The following is a 19428-nucleotide window of genomic DNA, read 5'->3' as shown; positions in this document are numbered from 1 at the left end:
CACTGAACGTGCTCCTGTGACTGGCCAGCAGGTCATGGAGTGCGTGCAAAGGTATTGTCCAGCATTGTCCTTATCTTGGACAACATCCGCTTCTCCAACACCACCCTAAGGGAGTCCAGCTCCGTCTCCACAACACTGGCCTTGTGGATCAGTTTACTGAGCCTGTTGCCATCTGCAACCTTCAACCTGCTGCCCCAGCATGCAACAGCGTAGCGGAGGGCATTGGCCACAACAGACTTGTAAAACTCCTGAGCATTGCGCGACAGATATTGAAAGACCTCAGCTGCTTCAGAAAATGGAGACAACTCTGGACCTTACTCTAGAGTGCAGTGGTGTTTGGTGTTTTCTATGAGTACACCAAGGTATGGTGTACACATAGATGATGAGCTGGAGATGATTCTGCTCACACCAAGTGACAAAGCAGTCAACCACAGCCCGGTACTCCATCTCATCACCCTCATTGATGCATCCAACCACTGCAGAATCATCAGAAAACTTCTGAAGATGGCAGGTCTCTGTGCAGTGGCTGAAGTCTGTAATATAGATGGTGAAGAGGAAGGGGAGGTGCTCCTGTGTTGCTTATCACCTTGTTAGACACACAATGTTAAAGACGCACATATTGTGGTCTTCCTGTAAGGTAATCAACAATCAAGGACACAAGAGATGCATCCACCTGCATCACTGTCAGCTTATCACCCAGAAGGGTTGACCTGATGGTATTGAATGAACTGGAAAAGTTGAAAAACATGACCCTCACAGGTCTCACCGGCTGGCCCAGATGGGCGTAGACAAGAATGAGCAGTTAGATGATGGCGCCCTCAGCTCCGAGGTGGGGCTGGCAAGCAAACTCAAGGGGATTCTGATGTGGCCTGACTGGGTCGGGGCTGGGCAACGATAAGTCTTTCCAGGGTCTTCACAACGTCCCACAGGCCTGTAATCCTGTGGCACTGAATTCATATTGCACTAAAATGTTGAGGATTCTGTGTGAGATAGGGCTACTTTAGTGCCTTTTGCTTGGGGGAGTAACCTTTTAAATGTGCCTATTGTACATCAATGATAAATACATTTACATTTATAAACCCATGGATTTTCGTAACTCATATGCCACCTTTTGAGGTGAGGAGGTGTCCATAGATCAGCTATAGCTATAGGTTCAAACCCCAGCTCTGCTGAGCTTCCATTGCTTGGCTCTTGAACAGGACCCTTATCCCCGCAATGTATATATTACAAAGCAGCAGATAAATAAATACAAACCGTTAATGCATTTAAGATAACCCAATTAATTAAGTGATACATGAATTGATTTTTCTGTTTAAAAGTAAGAGCGGAGATTTTCACTTTAAGCAAAAAGCTTCTTACATCTTAGCACACGCTTATGACACAGCATCAAAGTAAAGGTTTGATAGTTTTAATGGAGTGTTTAATTCTATTGCAGACAAATCTAACCATTAAAGAGAAGATAAAAAAGAAACAAATGTTAAACCTCTGCTTCTAGATTAACTTACATAAAATAAAGGTAAGTAAAATCTAAATTTTGGACAGAGCCATTTGGCAGATACATTTATAAGTTAGCTCATTATAAAACAGTTGCATTGTTGCGTGAACAATGCAACCGTACGTCTTTAAATACAGCTAGTGCCCCAGTGTACCCAGTAGAAAGATTGTAAAGTTATACTTCCGGTTATTACTTTCAAAATAAATCGTAGCGCTTAGCTTAGTTTAATTGAGTTTTTCTTTTTTGCCAGTAACCAACAACAACTTTGGCATTTTGCTAAAAATATATTTGAATTCAAAACAAGTTGATCATAATATCATCAAAGAATTGCTACATTACGACACTCTCGCGCTTTTATTTTGAACGCCAAAACACTATACATCCGCTTTACCGTGCCAATTACATGCTAGCTTGACACCTTAACTGCATCCATATGGCTCGAGATTGGATGTGGGAAATAAGAAATCTGTGCTGCTAGCTAACGTTGCACAGCTGTTGCCAGCGGGGGTAACGGCCAGAGAAGAAGCGAGATCCTCTCCTGCGGGACAGAAAAAGTCCCGCTAGACTCGTCGCACTTTTTAAAAGAGCAAGTTTACACTGAAAGACGAACATGCCTTCGACTAAATAGCGGTGGTGGAGGTCGAGGATGGCCGCAGACGTAGATAAAAGAATCCCGGAGGAAGAGAAAAAGATTGCGCCGCAGAATGGGAAGCAGAGCCCGGGCTCGAGATCCTGGATCTGCAGGGGGATGTGGACTTGGGTGGTCGTCTGTGCTGTTCCTCTGTTCGCTTTTGGGATAAAGTACTACCAAGATGCCCAGCTCCTCAAACGTCATGTGAGACCCAAATCTGTAATTATGTTATATCACAGTTTAACAGTGATCTCGACTTGGTGGGTCTAGCTGTGTTAATAGAAACTTTGCAGTGACCTTCTCGTCCTTTTGAGGACCCATGATTACATTAAAATCAGCGCAGGGACATTCTGCTGTTATCTTGCAGTAGTTTTCTCTGTAACCGATGTGTTTCGATTATTTATTTAGCGGACACGCAGTCACCATAAAGCTCCACATCTGCAGTTTTTCCACCCCCGTAGTGTTTTATTATAGGGGGGTGGGTCTTTGTCACAGCTGCTAAAACTCACCCCCTTGTCCAAATCCAGACTTGTTTGGTTACTGAGGGTCTCCAAGTTGTTCTTGCACCTCCCTCCCCCTCTTCCCTCCATTGTAAGGTCGCTGGTAGGCACGCGTCTGCTTCAGAAAGGGTGGTTTGACTGAAATGCATGCTAGGAATCTGCCTCCTCAGGGATGATCTTTATCCAGGCAGGATGCTCAGTCATTTGGGATAATGTAGCACATTACTTTAAATGTGTCACACATCTGAGCGAATGTTTTTGTAGTTGTAATAATTTAAAATATTTGCATTTCATGTGATGGGGTCTTAATGTCCTAATATTTTTTATGCTGCATTTAAAAAAAAAAAAAAGCATATGAATTGACCGTGAAGATCAGTCTAATGCATGTGTCCCTCCAATAGGAAGAGAGTGTTCGGACACTGGGTGCCGAGGGGCTTTTTCTCTTCTCCTCTTTAGACACGGACCACGACTTCTATCTCAGTCCGGAGGAGTTTAAACCTATTGCAGAGAAGCTCACAGGTGCATCATGTTACCTTTCTTTGTGCTTGTCACTTTTGTCCAATCATTTTCCTTCAGTCTCCTTTGTTACCTATCCTTGTGGTCACAAGTTTACATATACTCATGAGGCATGAATTTCAAAGTAGGGCTGCCAGAAACGATTATTTTGATAGTAGACTAGTCACCGATTATTTTTGGGATTAGTCGACTAATTAGATCATGCATCCATTGGACGTAAAACGTACAGTTCATTGCACCAGCATGCATCTGCTCTTATATAACTATCATTAGCTTACAGCTTTAAGTGTGTAAGGTATGTGCTAACTAAAAATAAAGACAAGATGATAGTTTATTACATTTTAATGAAATTTGCAGATTGTTTCGGTGAAGTTTAATAAACTCCTTGCTATCTAAAGCATCTCACACTTCTGATAATCAGCTGTCTGCTTGACGTTTATTCAGCTGTGTAAAAACTATAACTTTAATCTCAGCCAAACCGATTTACTCAGGAACAAATAAAATACTAAAAAAAAGCGCCAAATAATAACATTTGTAAGTTATCTAAGTGACTTATATATGTTTAACCCAAGTAGCGAAAGACGGCAGTGGGTTTGAAAACGATTTGCCGGGAGTCCGGTGCTCTCATGGGCTCCAGTGAGCCTTGCCCCCGGCTAGCTATCGAGCTAGTGGGTAACAGACGTCTCCGAAAACGTCGGAGCGCTTTTGAAAATATGTGGTGTCTTGATAAACTGAGCAGATATTTGAGGTTTACACAGCTACATTCTCGCCTGAAAATATGTTAAACGTTTATTTTGTGACCCAGAAAGAATAATAAGAGTAATATTAAAACTAGCTGCCACCACTGTTGGAAACTGAGCTGGGCTGCGCTATGAATTCTGGGACACAGCTTCTTCTTCTTCGGGGTTTAACGGCAGCTGGCATCCTTGTACATGCAGTGCTGCCATCTTCTGTTTCAGTCCGTTATTACACTCTTAAATCCTACTACTTATTCCTGCGGCTTTTGTGATCTTACAAAGCTTCAAACGATGCGTCGACTATTAAATCAGTCGTCGACGGTTTTGATAGTCAACGTAATCGTGACTAGTCGACTAATCGTGGCAGCCCTATTTCAAAGTAATCAGATTTTACTGATTCGTTTGAATAGTTCTTTTTTTCAGGGTGGAATGATTGTGCAGCATACATCTTTAAGAGAAACTACCAGCTGTAGTCAATTATGATCACTAAGGAGAAGTTAATTGGACTTGGCCTTCAAGGTTAAAGACATTACAGAACCTTCGGCACCACTTAGCTATAAAGCATGTCTACTTGTTCCATCCTTGAAAAAGAACAGTTCAAAGAAAAAATTAAATGCCCCAAATCATCATGACATTCACGTACACGAGTGTATGTAAACTTGTGACCACAAATGTATTATCTCACACTGACTCTGGTTTACTTACAGGGATTACAAACCCAGCGGATTTTGAGGAGGAAGCGATCCATGATCCCAACGGGGAGACTTTAACCTTGGAAGCCAAAATGCAGCCTCTCCTGCTTGACTCCATGACAAAAAGCAAAGATGGTTTCCTTGGAGTAAGACAATACCAAACTCTGCGTGCTTCCTTTATGCTGCTGGTTTATTGTTCTCTTTCTCATCGCTGCTCTACAGCGTCTGCAGAGGACTGCTTTAATCAAAATCACAGCACAGAAAATCCCAGAAAGGGCTAAATTATAGCATGTTGATGCAGTTATTGTTGATAAATGTGCTTGTACATTGTCTGACTGTCTTACTCAGCTCTTTGTGAATGCAGCTCATTCAAAAGGTGCAAGCAGCCTTGAATTGAATCCAGAATGAAACTGCTGAGAATTTGTAATGCTTGTGCTTTCCAAAATTACCTTCCTCCATCTCTTTCAGGTTTCTCACAGCTCTCTGAGCGGGCTGCGGTCTTGGAAGAGCCCAGTAGTGCCTTCTTCGTCCTTCTCTGCTAGCCAGTTTAGGGTGTTCTTGCCCCCGAAGAACAAGATAGAAGTCGGTGACACGTGGTGGGTGATCCCCAGCGAGCTCAACATTTTCACTGGATACCTGCCCAATAACCGTTATCACCCTCCCACACCGAGGGGCAGAGAGGTAGCCTAAAAATCCATCTCTGTTTGGCCTATGGTTAGATTGTAACATGCGATTATTGCACTGTATAGTGGCTTATGGTTCTTTGGCTCTTGGTGCAGGTACTCATCCACTCCTTGTTGAGCATGTTCCACCCTCGGCCCTTCATCAAAACCCGCTTTGCTCCGCAGGGCGCAGTCGCCTGCATCCGAGCCAGCAACGACTTCTATTATGACATTATCTTCAGGTGAGGAGGGAGTAAGGAGGATGGCGGTGTTTTTTAATACGTTTGAACTATTAAACTGCAAAATATGTGTATTATGCATTAGTGCTGATTGATGTCTAAAGCACACAGTGAATTTTAAATTTATTACGAGTCACTGTGTTCACTTTATTATTCTGTCAAAGGTTTTACAGGAATTCTGTGTGGATGAATTCCACTTTTAGTTAGTAAGGAAGCAAAAGATTGAATTATTTGTTTTTATGCTCATTCATGACTTTTTAGTTTCCAGCTTTAGTTCCATATGACAGTCACAAACCATAGACAGAGTGAGCCTGGTTCTCCCCCCCCCCTGCTATCGCCAAGTGCTTTGTCACAGGGAGTGGGCTGATTGTTGGGGTTTCGGGGGAGTAACATATTTATATATATTTAATATTTCTTGTAGGGATTTCTGACAGAGACTTACGTGCTCTCAATTTTTACTCCTTCTGTTCACCCCCTGCAGGATTCATGCAGAATTCCAGCTCAATGATATTCCAGATTTTCCCTTCTGGTTCACACCAGGCCAGTTCACTGGCAATATTGTCCTTTCTAAAGACGCCTCTCACGTCCGCCTCTTCCACCTTTATGTCCCCAATAACAGGTAAATCCCTCTCACACGTGTTCATATACTCCCCTATCGATGGATCGTTGTGAAGTTTGGGTGCCACCTGTGCTATGTTACAGGTCTCTGAATGTAGACATGGAGTGGCTCTATGGAGCCAGTGAGAGCAGCAATATGGAGGTGGACATTGGTTACCTGCCACAGGTATGGCTGTTTATCTCAACACTAACTGTTCTCATCACTGTGTAGCTGCATCAGTATTGTTTCTGGCTGACTGTCCTTAGTCTTTAAGTTAAGTCACATCTATTTGATTTCCAGTCAATCAAACAGTATTAATGTCACGGTAACTGCCTGTTTTGACTTTAATTTAAAATACATATGGATTAAATACTTATGAACGTGTGGAATTTCACAGAATGTAAAAGATGATCCTCAGAAAAGACACACAAGAGTGTCTGATGTAAAGCGTGTGCACTATGTCTAACGAGAACTTGCGTTTGCAGTTAGAGCTCCAGTCGGCGGGCCCGTCCACTCCCTCCGTCATCACTGACGAGCAGGGTAATATTATTGATCGGCGTGACAGCAGCAATGAGCCCATCCAGTTTGTCTTTGAGGAAATCCACTGGACCTCTGAGATCAGTCAGGAGGAAGCTGCTCGCCGCATGGAGGTCACCTTCTATCCCTTTAAGAAGGTAATTCTCCACGTTCGAATAAGTTGGTGATTGTGTTATTGCACACAGTGTCGGTGTAACACTGTGCTCCTTCCCAGGTGTCCTACCTGCCTTTTTCAGAGGCTTTCGATCGAGCCCAAGCAGAGAAAAAGCTGGTGCACTCTATTCTGCTGTGGGGAGCTTTAGATGACCAGTCATGCTGAGGTGAGATAATGTCATGCTTCAAAAGTGCATCACAGTCATTAAATTTAAGCTGCTAGCTTTCTAAAGGCATACCATTACCAATTAAATATTACTGTAAAGTGCACTTAAGCCCATTTTCTGAAATGGCAGGTAAATACAGGTGTTACTAATGATGTACTAATTATGTTAATTAAGGATCTGTGACAGTTACTCATGTCATTATTAATACCTGTGCTGGTTAATTATAATTCATTCAGTCTGCCAACCATTACACCTATTTGGAGTTCTACCTTGTTCCTAATATGTTCACCGTATCCTTGTCTCCTCCCCACGCTTTTATAGGTTCGGGGCGAACTCTCCGGGAGACAGTCCTGGAAAGTTCGCCCGTCCTCGCCCTCCTCAACCAGAGCTTTATAAGCAGCTGGTCTCTGGTCAAAGAGCTGGAGAACCTGCAGGTAAGCAGCTATAGTGGTGAAAAATCCAGAACGTTGTTCAATTACTGAAAAATGTGCTTATCTTCTTACTTTAAGTACAGCTGTGTTTCCACTTAATAAATATCCTGCTTCCTGTTTTCCCAGGCTGATGAGCAAAACCCTGCGTTGAGTGAAAAGGCTCGCTTACACCTTGAAAAGTACAGTTTTCCTGTGGAGATGATGGTGGCTCTGCCCAATGGAACCATTGTAAATATTATTTTTCATAGAATTAAATCATAGGCAAAAGCACACTATTGGGAATATTAGGATAATAAATGTTGGCTATCTGCATTCTCCATGTTGCATTAGCAGTGAAACGACACAGTCAACTGTGAGGCTGATGGCAATGAAATAATAAAAATGAAATACGGTAACATTAGCTTATGTGGATGCATCATATCCCTGTAAGTGCCCACACACACTAGCCGAGCATAATAAAACTGGCAGAGATATGGAAGACTCTGCCAAAAATGTACTACATAGAAAGTTATTTACAGTTTTATTAGCAGCTATTGCAGAAAGTCTTATTTTGAAAATGCCATATTAACCCTGACTTGACCAAGTATAGATGCGAAGAAGAAAGAAGCCGCTAAAGCCTTTTATCCTCTTTTATGTGGTTTCAGGTTCATCACATCAATGCCAACTTCTTCTTAGATCAAACTGCCATGAAACCCGAGGAGGAAGAAGCAACTTTCAGCTTCTCTGGCGGCTTCGAAGATCCCTCCACATCCACTTATATCAGCTTTCTGAAAGAGGGCTTGGAGAAAGCCAAGGAGTACCTGGCACAGTAATGTGTTTGAGCTTAACCAGACTGGGCAAATGATCCAAGATTAGGAAAACCTACCAAGCATCTGGTGGCGTTCCTCTTCTGTGTGTGTTGGCAGCTGGAAACATTTTTGCCTTCTGTACTCTTTGCTACTATTTATTTGGACGACTCTCTCGGTTAAAAAAAAAAAAAAAGTTTTATATAGTATTTGTATTGTGACAAGTAGAAATCCAAAGGCCTTCCACGCTGAGCAGGAACAAATGCAGTATGTCACACATTTAGACTTGCTCTTTATCCTTGTAGCTGCTGAATAACTTAGCTATAAGATATAGATGGAGGCCTACCAAGTCCCAGATTAGCGTCAGTACCATTCTTTAGTGCATTACATTCAGTATTGTATTCAGTATTTCTTCTTTCATGTGGTGGTGTTGCATGTGCAGTATTTATTGACTAACTGAGCTTCTCTGCTGAGTGTACCCAGAGACGGAGCTGCTGTTGTTGTTTCCTCCAGCTGTGTTTCTGCAGTTAGTGAAGGCTTTGCCTGAAAGCTCTCCCCGAGCTGGGTAACGCCTGATGTTCTTGTTGAGGCTGCTGGAGGGAAACACCCTTCTCTGACTCGGGACAAAGGCATGAAGAGGAACTTAGAAACTGGACTGGAGAACGTAAAATGAATGAATCAGACGTTTTCCCATATAGCTTGTGTTTAAAACCAAATGTTACAATCTATTCACAGAACGATATGACCACACCAAAGAACTTCTCTTTTACTGTGTAAGCAGATGAATTTGTTAGGCTGCTTTCCTATTATGGCTCATATCTGTGTAAATCAGGGTGAAAAACAGTTGGATTGTTTCTTTAGTGAGGAGCAAATAATTTCTCTGTCTCTCTTCCCATCGTATAAACAGAACAGTTGGCATCTTCAAGTCCTGATTTCAGAACAGAAGAGCCCAATGATCTCACACACACACACACACCCATGTGAAATATCTTGCTGCTTGGAGCCTTTAGAGAGAAAACTCCCCCAATATTCTTCTGTAACTAGCAGTGCCGTTTGATTTTCACTTGTATAACAAAAACATTTTTTTTAAACAAAAAGAATTGAGTTTTCTTTTTCTCACGCACACGCACACACGTTTAAATTCACATTGTGCTGATTTTTATTAACGCATCTACAGTACTGTAGAGTGTAGTTAGAGTAGATTGGTCTATCAGAGTAAAATACAGCCGAATGACATAATTACATGAATCTGAAGTATTGATTTTTGCACGTTCAGAAACTACAGTGGTGAATAGTGACAAATGAGGCTGTTAAAGTCAGAAGTACAGATGATCTTCTATTCAGAAGGCTTTCTAAAAGCGGAGCTCCAAGTGTTCGGCGTTCATTTTAGCCGTCTGCGTCACCGATGAACGAAAAGCCATTAAAGTGATGATTAGTGGTTAAGGAAGGGAAGTGTTTGCGAGAGTTTGGGCTGTACACATGCAGTTCAGAAAGCATTGAAGTGGGGACATGCTTTAACTATGAAGGGAGACGTTTACACAATAAATAATGGGATATTGTGATGTTACCGATTTATATTAACAGCAAAGTGCAGTCTGAGATTTGTAACTCACTCCATTTGTAACGTAGTCCATCCAAAAATTAGGATTCAAAGAATCCAGTTCAGCTCTACAGTTCACTGTAGCACAACTTAGTTTGTCTGCCAAACCCACAGGAATGAGTCAGCCACTAAGCAGTCCACCCTCAGAGCCCACTCTGACAGTAGGCTGTTACGGATCAGCTTTATTTCAGTTCACTTTGTTAAAATCCACAGCACTTAATCACATGGATTAATCCAGAAGTTTAAGGTTGATTGTTTTCGTTTATGGATGTTACCATGAAATGAAGGAGCTGCTGCATGTTTCCGCTCAGTGATAATTCTGTCTCGATTAAAGCCGATCAGCAGCGACGACGTGAAACAAGCTGAAACGTCGTCCAATCTCCTCAGCTGAATTTCCACACTTCTAGCTCCATGACTCGGAAGTCATCGGTTTCTGAAAGGCAGCAGTTATTAAAAGTGTAGCAGGGACTGCTACGGCCCAGGTATAGGTTCTCATCCACCCACAGACCGAAGTGACCACTGTGGAAAAAGAGGGAGACGGTGGTTAGCGAAAGGAAACCGACCCTTCTTGGCTTGGTTTGAAAATTAGAGCAATATTATTTTTTTGTAAGCCGCAGAAGTATAAATTATGGAAAAGTGGAAGTCGAGAAAGCTACTTAATTACCTGCCTCCACCAATAGCAAAGCAATCCAAGTCTCCCTTAATAAAAAAGGAATTCTCTCCAGTCCACTTGAAACACTGCAGAGAGACATCAGAAAATCATGTCACATTTATAACACACGGAGTGTCTCTGTTTTACCTCCATCAATTCATTTTCCCAGGAAGCATCATTCATCACAACTCAGATCCATTCCTTCAGTCATACCATCCTGTTATTTTGCATTTTAAACGGTTTAGAATATATTTTCTACACTTAAGAAAAAAAAATCTGGATTGGTTACCTTGAAGCGAGGATGCAACATGAAGAGAAACGTTTCTCCTGTACCGTAAAACATCTCACTAGGCCTCAAAGGGTGAGAGAGGAAGGCCCCAAATATCTGATTAGAAAAAGTCATAAGAGAAAATTAAAAAACTAAAGACTAAAGATATATATTGTTTATTTGAGATAGAATAGTTCCTTTTTACCAATCGATATGTTGGTAAATCACTAGTATCGGCCAATATTTGCAGATATATTGGTATTTTCAATTCAATTTTATTTAAACAGTGCCAAATCACAACAACACGGAAGACCGTACAATAATACATACATATATATTCATTTATAGCAGCTGATGAATGATAAATTAAAAGACGAGTAAAGACGAGAAGGGAGAAACACCGTTCAACCATATTATACGCGTTAATGTTTCAGAGTTGGGCATCCTGCAACCTTCGTACTGTAAATGTGTGTTTGGAACACCACAAACATGACAACCAGAATAACCAGCTGATCTGAGAGTTCGGCAGAGCGTGAAAAAGTAATTCAATTCAACAGTCACCTCAAGGCCTTTTATATTGTAAGGTAAAGACAGTACAATAATACAGAGCCAAGCCCGACAATCAAATATCCCCCATTAGCAAGCACTTGGTGACAGTAGGAAGGAAAAACTCCCTTTTAACAGGAAGAAACCTTCGGCAGAACTAGGCTCAGGGAGGGGCGGGGCTATCTGCCATGACTGGTTGGGGGTGAAAGAAGGAAGATAGGACTGTGGAAGAGAGCGAGCGATTAATAATAACTAAAGATTAAATACAGAGAGGTGTATAAACACATAGTGAGTGAAAAAGGTGAGTGAAGAAGAAACAGTGCTTCATGGGAAGCTCTCAGCAGTAATCTATGACTTGTGGCAATAAAGCAAGCACAATCATATTATATTAACAAGTACTTATAAATACTACACATAACAAACATTAGGGAAATCTGCTGATAGTCTATTGATTTATCAGATTTTAAAATCACCAAATATCGGTCATGGAAATCCTAGACTGGTCTGGCTCTAGAGCTGACAGTACATTTTTACCTCATCGAGCGCATCCTTGATGACAATAATAACAGGCGAGTCCGTGCCGCTGAGTTTTCTGTAAAGAGACTTGAGGCTGGCGCCGTGACGCGACGTGCTGTAAGCCAGCTGCCATGTGTAGCCAACAGTCCTGGGAGGAAGCTCCTTACACAGCTGGAAACAGATGAAAGGCGGGAAGTAAAATAAATGAAATGAACATTAGAAAGGGTGACATAGCAATTAAATACTGGAGATACCATCTGTGTGTGTTTTCTAGAAAATGTTAGGAAACTGGCATTTATTCATTTCTGACTAATGAACTACCTGTAATAATAATAATAATAACAGGCATTGAAAAAGTAATGGTATCTCTTCCGTGTCAACCCCACAAGTTTTATTCTGCTCATGTGAATGTAGCGTTTTCAGTGTGAGAATCATCCCAGTCACTCCTTCAGCATCTGCTGACTACAGGTCATTATGCACATGAACAGAAACGTCTTTCTGGGAATTCCTTAACTGCATGATTGAGCTTGCATCAAGACATTTCTTGTCAACCTTTAATTAAGCAGAAACACCACAGAATGAGTGCCACTACTCTAAGACATCTATATAAGAGCAGTGTGTGAGCCAACTCAGCTTTCTTTAAATAGTCTCCTGAAGATACTTGGCCATAAAACACTAAGCAGTAAATCTAACTGTATTATACTGTCGCTTATGAGGTCAAACAGTTCTTTTCTTACATCATTTTAAATAAGATTAGCTATTCCTCTTTCAAAGTAAGAAAACAAAAACCCACTTTACATTTATCTTATAATCTGATGAAACCCTTTAAAACTTGGGAGGCTAAAATGATTTTCAAATGCATATTTAGTTTCATCAATACATACTTATATTTACTTAAAAAGTCTCAAAAAGGCAAGAAAGGACAGTAATTTCTGTTGTATAAAGACAAGCTGTTGTTTATCATAAGCCCGGTTTTAATTTCTTTATGTCTTAAAGAACCTTTAACTTCTTGTGTCCCCTTGAATTCTGAAGCTAAACCTAGATGCTCTTACATCATCAGATGATTAAAACTCACATATAAACGCTTGTTTGGTCTCACCAACCTCTCTGACGTGTGAAGCCTCCAAAATCTGGCTGTTCTCAACAATATTACTGAGTCCTTCGGGGTCTCTATCAACGACCAAGAGCGGCTTGTCTCTACTCTCCTCCATCAACACCATCTGCAAAAAGACACTTGTACATTTGAAAAAAGCTGTTTTTCTTCTAGAATATTCTAATAAAAACACGTTTTTCTTCATCAGGAAACAAATGTTTTAACCTGCAGTGCAGGTCACAAACTTACAAACGTTATTCTCCATTATCGGCATAAAAGTCCGACTGACCTCATCTCTCATCGTCTGCTATCCTGTGAGACCCAAACAATAATAATCCACTCACTTCCCAATCGTCCCCTGAGTGTCTCTGAAGCAGCTTGTCCTCATCCTCCTCTTCCTCCTCCTCCTCCTCGTCTTCAATGAGTACGAATTCCTCATCATCACGGTCTCCCTCCCCGTCCTCCTTTCCTCCCTCAAGCATACACAAGTCTGGTCGGCAGTGTTTTAAGTAGGCGTACAGCTCGTCGGAGCTACAGCAGGGAGGAGAAGGCACTCGCTCAGAAATGTTGAATCGACAAACAACACGACAGCTGCACCAACACAGTGAGAGCGTGGCACCCGGGTGTGGTTTTCTGCTCAGCTGCAGGCGGAGAGGTGGGGGAACGCTGGTTCAGCTCGTTTATGTGGCTTTCAATTATCCTTTTACTGCCGCAGATTTTCTGGTTGCATTGTTTTCCTGAGATTCAGCTTTCTCAGAACGGAGTCAGTGCTTCGGTGAGGATCGCTCAGTTAAAGAGTCACTGTTTGGACTGCATGGATGTTACATTTGAATAGCCGTGTGAGAAGTATTCACAATCATTTACTTGAAAGTAGTGATGCCAGAGCATGTAAGAAAATCAGAAAGAAAAACAGCAGTAGGGTCGAATTTAGTGTTGTTACATTGTTTCTATTATTACTGCATCACTATTACTGATGCTGGCTTACGCACAGCTAATTGGAACTACTTCATACTATAGATGAGAAGGATAAATGTAGCTGTGAAACAAAAACACTAGAATTTATGAAATGTTATAGAGTAGAAATCTAGAGTTGACTAAAACCATTACACAGATTCAGGTACTGGCACCGAGTCTGACCAACATCGTTTTATTATTGGATGCCACAGTGGCCCTTATTATGCACACACAAGCTGACAGACTGACTCTATTTTTCTGAAGACAAAGTAATGTTTATGTGTCCATTGTTCGCTGAGTGGCAAAAGATAAGCGTGCCAAGTAAGCATTTAACGAAGTGACCCATGTTAGCACGAGTACAGTGCTGGAAAAAAGCACTTTTGTCACACTTACATGTTTCATTTCATCAAACAAATTTAAATATTAGGGGTTCTTCTGACCTCCTAAATAAGCCTCAAATGCACTCTCTGAGTAAATTTGGTATGCTGGCCCCTCCTGGGAAAGTTCACCGCTGTTCCAAGATTTCTCAGTCTGTCCATAATGATTCTTGCTGGAGTCCCAATGCCTTGAAAAAGACCCTTTGCAGAGTAATAAATCTCAATGACTTGGTGTTTTTAGATTGCCCCATAATATGATGCTTTTGAGGTCTATTAGCCCACTTCAACTTTGCCACACAGGTTCTATTTAAGTGATTTCTTTATTCAACAGGTCTAGTAGCAATGAACAAGTGGAGGGCTTTACTTTTCACACAGGGTGTTCACAGCACTGTAGATGGATGACAACATAGCCAGTTAAAATAGTTGGCATGTCCTCTCTAGCTCAGAAGATTTTATATTATGTTAATAAAAGTTGATCAGTGCTTTATCGGTATCTGGAAATATGACGTTGATACCTGAAATTGATGGACAAGACTGTGGGAGCCGGAGAATTTGCTAAAGCAGAAAGACGAGGACTTGTGTAACAGAATGACGACAGGGTGGAATATTTAAATACTTTAGTTCTCTGGCTGAATGTGCTCCTCTGAGTAACCTGGATTATAGAGCACAGCGGCGTGGGCTCGAGATTTAACCAAGAGCTTTCATTATAAAGTGCAGTTGTAAAGGTTAGGAGTCTTTAAAAAACTCTCCTGATTTGCATGACAAGAAATGCAGTGATTATTTTAAGTCTGATGGAGTTTTTATTTAAATCTTTGATACTTTTCTTAGAAGTGCTTTGGTTACCTTTCCTGTGACAGTGCAAGCCAGGTATCCCTTTTAGGTAAGGCTTTGGCTGGTCCGAGGTGAAGACCTCCGACACCCTTTTTCTTTCCTGCCGATGGCTGAACCCGCAGCCTCACAAACATCAGACCCCCAGGACTGCTCGCTGATGACCTCTTAGGTGCTGTGAAGGAAACAAAGAGCAAAGATGGCCTCACGTCAAAGGAATAACACATCTAACACATCCGCCTGACAGACATAATTCACATTCAGACCTGCAGTTTGATTTTTTACAGAGGTCTTCTCCATTTCTTCAGATTGCAGTTGGTCCATGTTCACTTTGCTCGCCACCTCTTGACTTCCACAGCAGAAGGTGGCAGCACTGCTCAGGACACCCAGGCTGCCGACCGATGCTTCAGTCAGCACCTCCAGAGGGCTGCTATCCAGCTCCTGTTCAACTTCAGCCATGTCCTTGCTCTCTGCCTCCTCATCTTCAGAAACCTCCTTGGTCGGGCTCAGAGCCAGTCTGGATAAATCAGCTGGAGCAGCAGACACCAGAGGTGGGCACGACTCCCCCTTGTGATTCAACTGACCTTGTTTTTTGGCCATTTTCAGCTTCTGGAAAAGTTTTTTCCCTCTTCTCCTGAAAAAAGTGAAAAAAAGTGGTTATACTGGCATTTCATGTAATCCGATATCCACGTGCTTAACTATGCATCCCTGCTGACCTCTGCTGAGAGGTGTTGAAGTGAACATGTGAGATATCAGAGAAGAAGGAGACAGATGCCAGATTGTCAACAGAGTATGACAGAAGGTACTCCTCGCAGCCATGCTCCTTCACCAGAGGATGTGTCTTACACGGATCAAAGAAGATTTTATTAGAAGTCACCAGCAGGATGCCTGAAACACAACCCTGACAAAGAGAGACAGAAAATGCTAACGTTAACTTACAAACGTCCAAAAAAACCCAAAAAAAGCCAACCTTCTCAACCTGTTCTTCAGACTCACCTTACGATCAGTGATGTAGCGGCAGATCAGTTTGAGATATGGCATGGGCTCTGGTCCCTCCCCCTCACAGCACTCTGGTGGCAGAGCCAATAAGCAGAGCTGCCCATCAGGCATCGGTACTGCCTCCACATCCTGTCGGGATCGCAGGTAACAACAAAATACAGCGTTTAATAGAGAGTAAAAGGACTTTTAGTCAACAAGCTTTTTGGCTTTAGTCAATGTAAATGTTTGACCTGTTTCTGTTTTTAAGGTCTTAAACTGAAGATAACATCAAAAGCATTTTATATCTGTATCAGTGCATCATTTGTCAGATGTTGCTGTTTGTTCACTGCCCACATCACTTTTCCAGCCTGTTCTCAGAGCTGTGATGTTTTTGCTGCTCGTTTCCACAGTAACAGTCATTTGATTCATTTTACAGCCTTCTGGCCTTATGTTTTTCTCACCACGGCTAATAACCGTTTATTAGCCCCATAATGAAATCTTCTTGTTTTTTTCATTACAATCATAATCTTCTTCAGCTTCTTTATTATTAATCCATCGTTTTTCACGTTGACTTGGCTGTGGATCACCTTGTCATATTCAGCTTTAGTCAGGTCTTAAGCAAAAGCACCAATATCTGAGTTTATAAATATTTTTATTAATAACAGATCTGCAATAAAAATCTGACTCTCAAAAAAAAAGCTCAAAAGGTTAGCACGAAAATGCACCCTGGGTATCAAAATGTCACTTGGAAATGTCAAAATATTAAATATGAGTGAATATTTTCATGCATATAAATATAAAAAGGATGGGCATCACATTAATTAATTAATGCCATGAACAAACATATCTAACACATACTTTGGGTGCTGAGGATATTTACAATGTTTATTTTTTGGTGATTCGGTTTTTATTTAGATTTTTTTCACGTGTTTTTTATATATTGAAGTACAATTTTAAGCATTTCACAAGTTTTAAATTCTTATATTGCCAAATAAAACTAATTTATGAGAGACTCAGTATTTAAAATGTTGAACCTTCTTCTTATTAACTTCTGTAATTCTCTGTGGCACGCAGAATATCAGCTTCTGGGTGAAAACCTGATTGATGGGGATCTATTTAAGCATTATCAGCTCCAAAATGCTAGAAAATGAACAGATTTAAACAGAATTGTCCCTGAATTGTTGGAAGAGAATGTTTTTTTTTCCCAGAATGGTGCCACAGAAAAAAAACATTTGGGTGTTTTGTTAAAATAAAACTCCGCAGGGAACGTTTCGACTTGGAGTTCAAGGGGTAATGTGATGTTATGACCAGACAATGATTAACCCTGAGATGATCCTGAGGACATTTTGTGCCATTCCATTTCGTTATTTTCATGCTATTTTGGCTGTTCTGAATGAATATAGCTCATATCTGTCATTACTTTACAATATTATTTTCTGTAAATTTAAGAATTGTTGTCTCAGTTTCTTAAAATGGCTGAGCTATGCAAAAAAAACGCCACATTTTATCCAAAGGACAACTATATTTTTAAAAGACTGAGTCATTTAAAGTGGAAAACAATATTACTATATAATATTTTTACAGCAGTTTTGGGGAAGATGGCGTTTTCTGTCCTTAGAGTAGAGAGAGTCAGGATTTTTAAGGATCCTCTAAGGGTTAAATACAAATTACATCAAGAGAAGCTGTTATGGTTCAAAACAGCCACTTATTTTTTTGTAAGCATTTACTGCATTTCCCTCTGCAGCTACCCTGGCCAAATGTTTACACAATACAACATGTTCTGCTGCAGGGGACAGTTAAATGCCTCACAAACCAACCAAATAAATTATACGTCATACAGAGTCCCATATTATGGTGCCATGATACTATCCCTGATTCAAACACTGATGCATCAGTTTTAAATAGAAAATGTTTATGAGCCCACTCATTTATTATGGCTTTGTAACCTGATAACAGGCAGAACTGGAAACTGAAGTGGATTCCAAAGTCTAGACCCAGACACATGTTACTGAACGATGCTACAAAGTCTTTATTATAATCTTATATACAAAGTAACTATGATCTCCAGCTATGAAAATATCAAATAGCAAAGTATATCTGTATAAACCATAAAGAAGCATAAAAGTGGGCTTTTTTTTACCACTTACTTTCACTTCAGTCACATTTTTTAAAAACAACAAAACTGCAAAATCAGTACTCTCGGGATTGCACCACATGCTATTATTATCAGTTGTATTTCTGCTTACCAGTAGTTTGTCGTATTCTGCTTCTGGTGATGGGGACTGAGGCTGAGCAGCGAGTGGATTCAAAGGGTCTTGATCTACTTCCGCTTCTGGTCTCTCCTTAGTATCGGAATCCAGTTCTGGATGCGACGATCCTTCTCCAGGAGAAGTGTTTTTTCCTTTTGGGACGACCAGCTGCTTAAGAGAAAATGCCATTGTAAGAATAGCTGTGACACTCACGTGGGCACACCGTGTAACACTGGAAGAGAACAGAGCAGTTCCTCATTCTACAGCCCCGCATTTTCCTACTTCTTTGTTTGTAGTGACATCTAGGCTCCATATAGGGCTCTGGATGCGAGGTTGAGCACTTTGTTTTACAGCCACAATATACCAATTTAAAGCATTAATGTGACAACACTTAAAGAAATTATGACTTTGAGCCTGTTCTTTCTCATAAACATAAGTTCTGGTTGGGTAGTGATGCATACATTGGTTTAAGGTGGAGCAAAAAAAACAAAACAAAACACTTTCACAGGCAGGCAAGAGGGAGGCACTGCTTTGCATTTCAAATCAGCTGCAGCAGATGTGTCATTCTGATGTGTGTACACGCTTAACAGGCGCACTAAATATGTGAGTCAAATGTCAGCAACTATCGTGTGCTTACAGTTGACACTTACCTCTCTGGCGATGAGGGTAGCAGACGAAGAGGACGGTTTAGTTCCTGTAAGGGTGGACTGGTGACCCATGTCGCTCTCCTCCGTTGAGGATGCATTACTGTTAAACTTAGATGAGACGCTGAACACACCATCCCGAGGGAGACCCTGTGTGGGGAGAAACACAAACACAAGAAAGTCTCCGTCAGTAAATTGAAATGTGATTACACAACACAAAGAGAGGTCATATTTTAATAATGAAAGATATAAATGGGCCTGTTTTGGATTTGCCTAGTACACTACCGGGACCAAATAAAATATATAATCGTTCTGCATGTTTTTTATTTGATTGTTTGTGTGCAGCAAAAGCCATTCGGTTCCTTATCAGAGAATTGGTTTAATATAAATACAGCCTCCTCAAATGCGCATGGGGACATCATTTGTTATGGAGCCCTCTGTGCGCTTCCAGTTTAAACAAGTTCAAACATCAGTGAATCGGATTGAATTTCCAATAAACCTGTGGACTCTCTCTCTCTCACACACACACACACACACACACACACACACACACACACACACACACACACACACACACACA

At 41.1% G+C, this 19428-nt stretch overlaps 2 protein-coding genes across 4 annotated transcripts in view; one reads left to right on the top strand and one right to left on the bottom strand.

The window, feature by feature from the left end:
* Positions 1-1904: 1904 nt before the first annotated feature.
* On the top strand, positions 1905-8978 carry selenon (selenoprotein N). Its single transcript, XM_005925709.3, has 12 exons — positions 1905-2330; positions 3028-3145; positions 4587-4717; positions 5040-5252; positions 5351-5475; positions 5954-6091; positions 6175-6256; positions 6556-6744; positions 6822-6927; positions 7249-7361; positions 7485-7586; positions 8003-8978. Exons 1-12 carry the CDS (start codon positions 2142-2144, stop codon positions 8168-8170), a joined length of 1674 nt encoding a protein of 557 aa, XP_005925771.2. The 5' UTR covers positions 1905-2141; the 3' UTR covers positions 8171-8978.
* Positions 8979-9278: 300 nt separating this feature from the next.
* si:ch211-15d5.11 (oxidation resistance protein 1) overlaps positions 9279-19428 on the bottom strand; it is a 16272-nt gene continuing 6122 nt past the window's right edge. For 2 of the 3 annotated variants that reach the window (XM_005925705.3, XM_042222448.1), the window contains 12 exons: positions 18855-18998; positions 18202-18375; positions 15974-16105; positions 15694-15878; positions 15244-15611; positions 14993-15152; positions 13163-13349; positions 12829-12945; positions 11744-11896; positions 10685-10780; positions 10408-10481; positions 9279-10262 (listed from right to left, as the gene is read on the bottom strand). In XM_005925705.3, coding sequence (XP_005925767.1) covers positions 10127-10262; positions 10408-10481; positions 10685-10780; positions 11744-11896; positions 12829-12945; positions 13163-13349; positions 14993-15152; positions 15244-15611; positions 15694-15878; positions 15974-16105; positions 18202-18375; positions 18855-18998 — 1926 coding nt within the window. In that variant the 3' untranslated portion in view covers positions 9279-10126. The remainder of the gene's footprint in view (positions 10263-10407; positions 10482-10684; positions 10781-11743; positions 11897-12828; positions 12946-13162; positions 13350-14992; positions 15153-15243; positions 15612-15693; positions 15879-15973; positions 16106-18201; positions 18376-18854; positions 18999-19428) is intronic. The other variant, XM_005925706.3, reaches the window with a different exon arrangement.

The sequence above is a fragment of the Haplochromis burtoni genome, unplaced genomic scaffold (genome assembly GCF_018398535.1).
Source record: "Haplochromis burtoni strain Fernald_Lab_line unplaced genomic scaffold, NCSU_Asbu1 Contig_86, whole genome shotgun sequence".
Taxonomy (NCBI): domain Eukaryota; kingdom Metazoa; phylum Chordata; class Actinopteri; order Cichliformes; family Cichlidae; genus Haplochromis; species Haplochromis burtoni.
The sequence above is the reverse complement of the archived record's forward strand: the minus strand, read 5'-3'. Positions and strand labels throughout refer to the sequence as shown.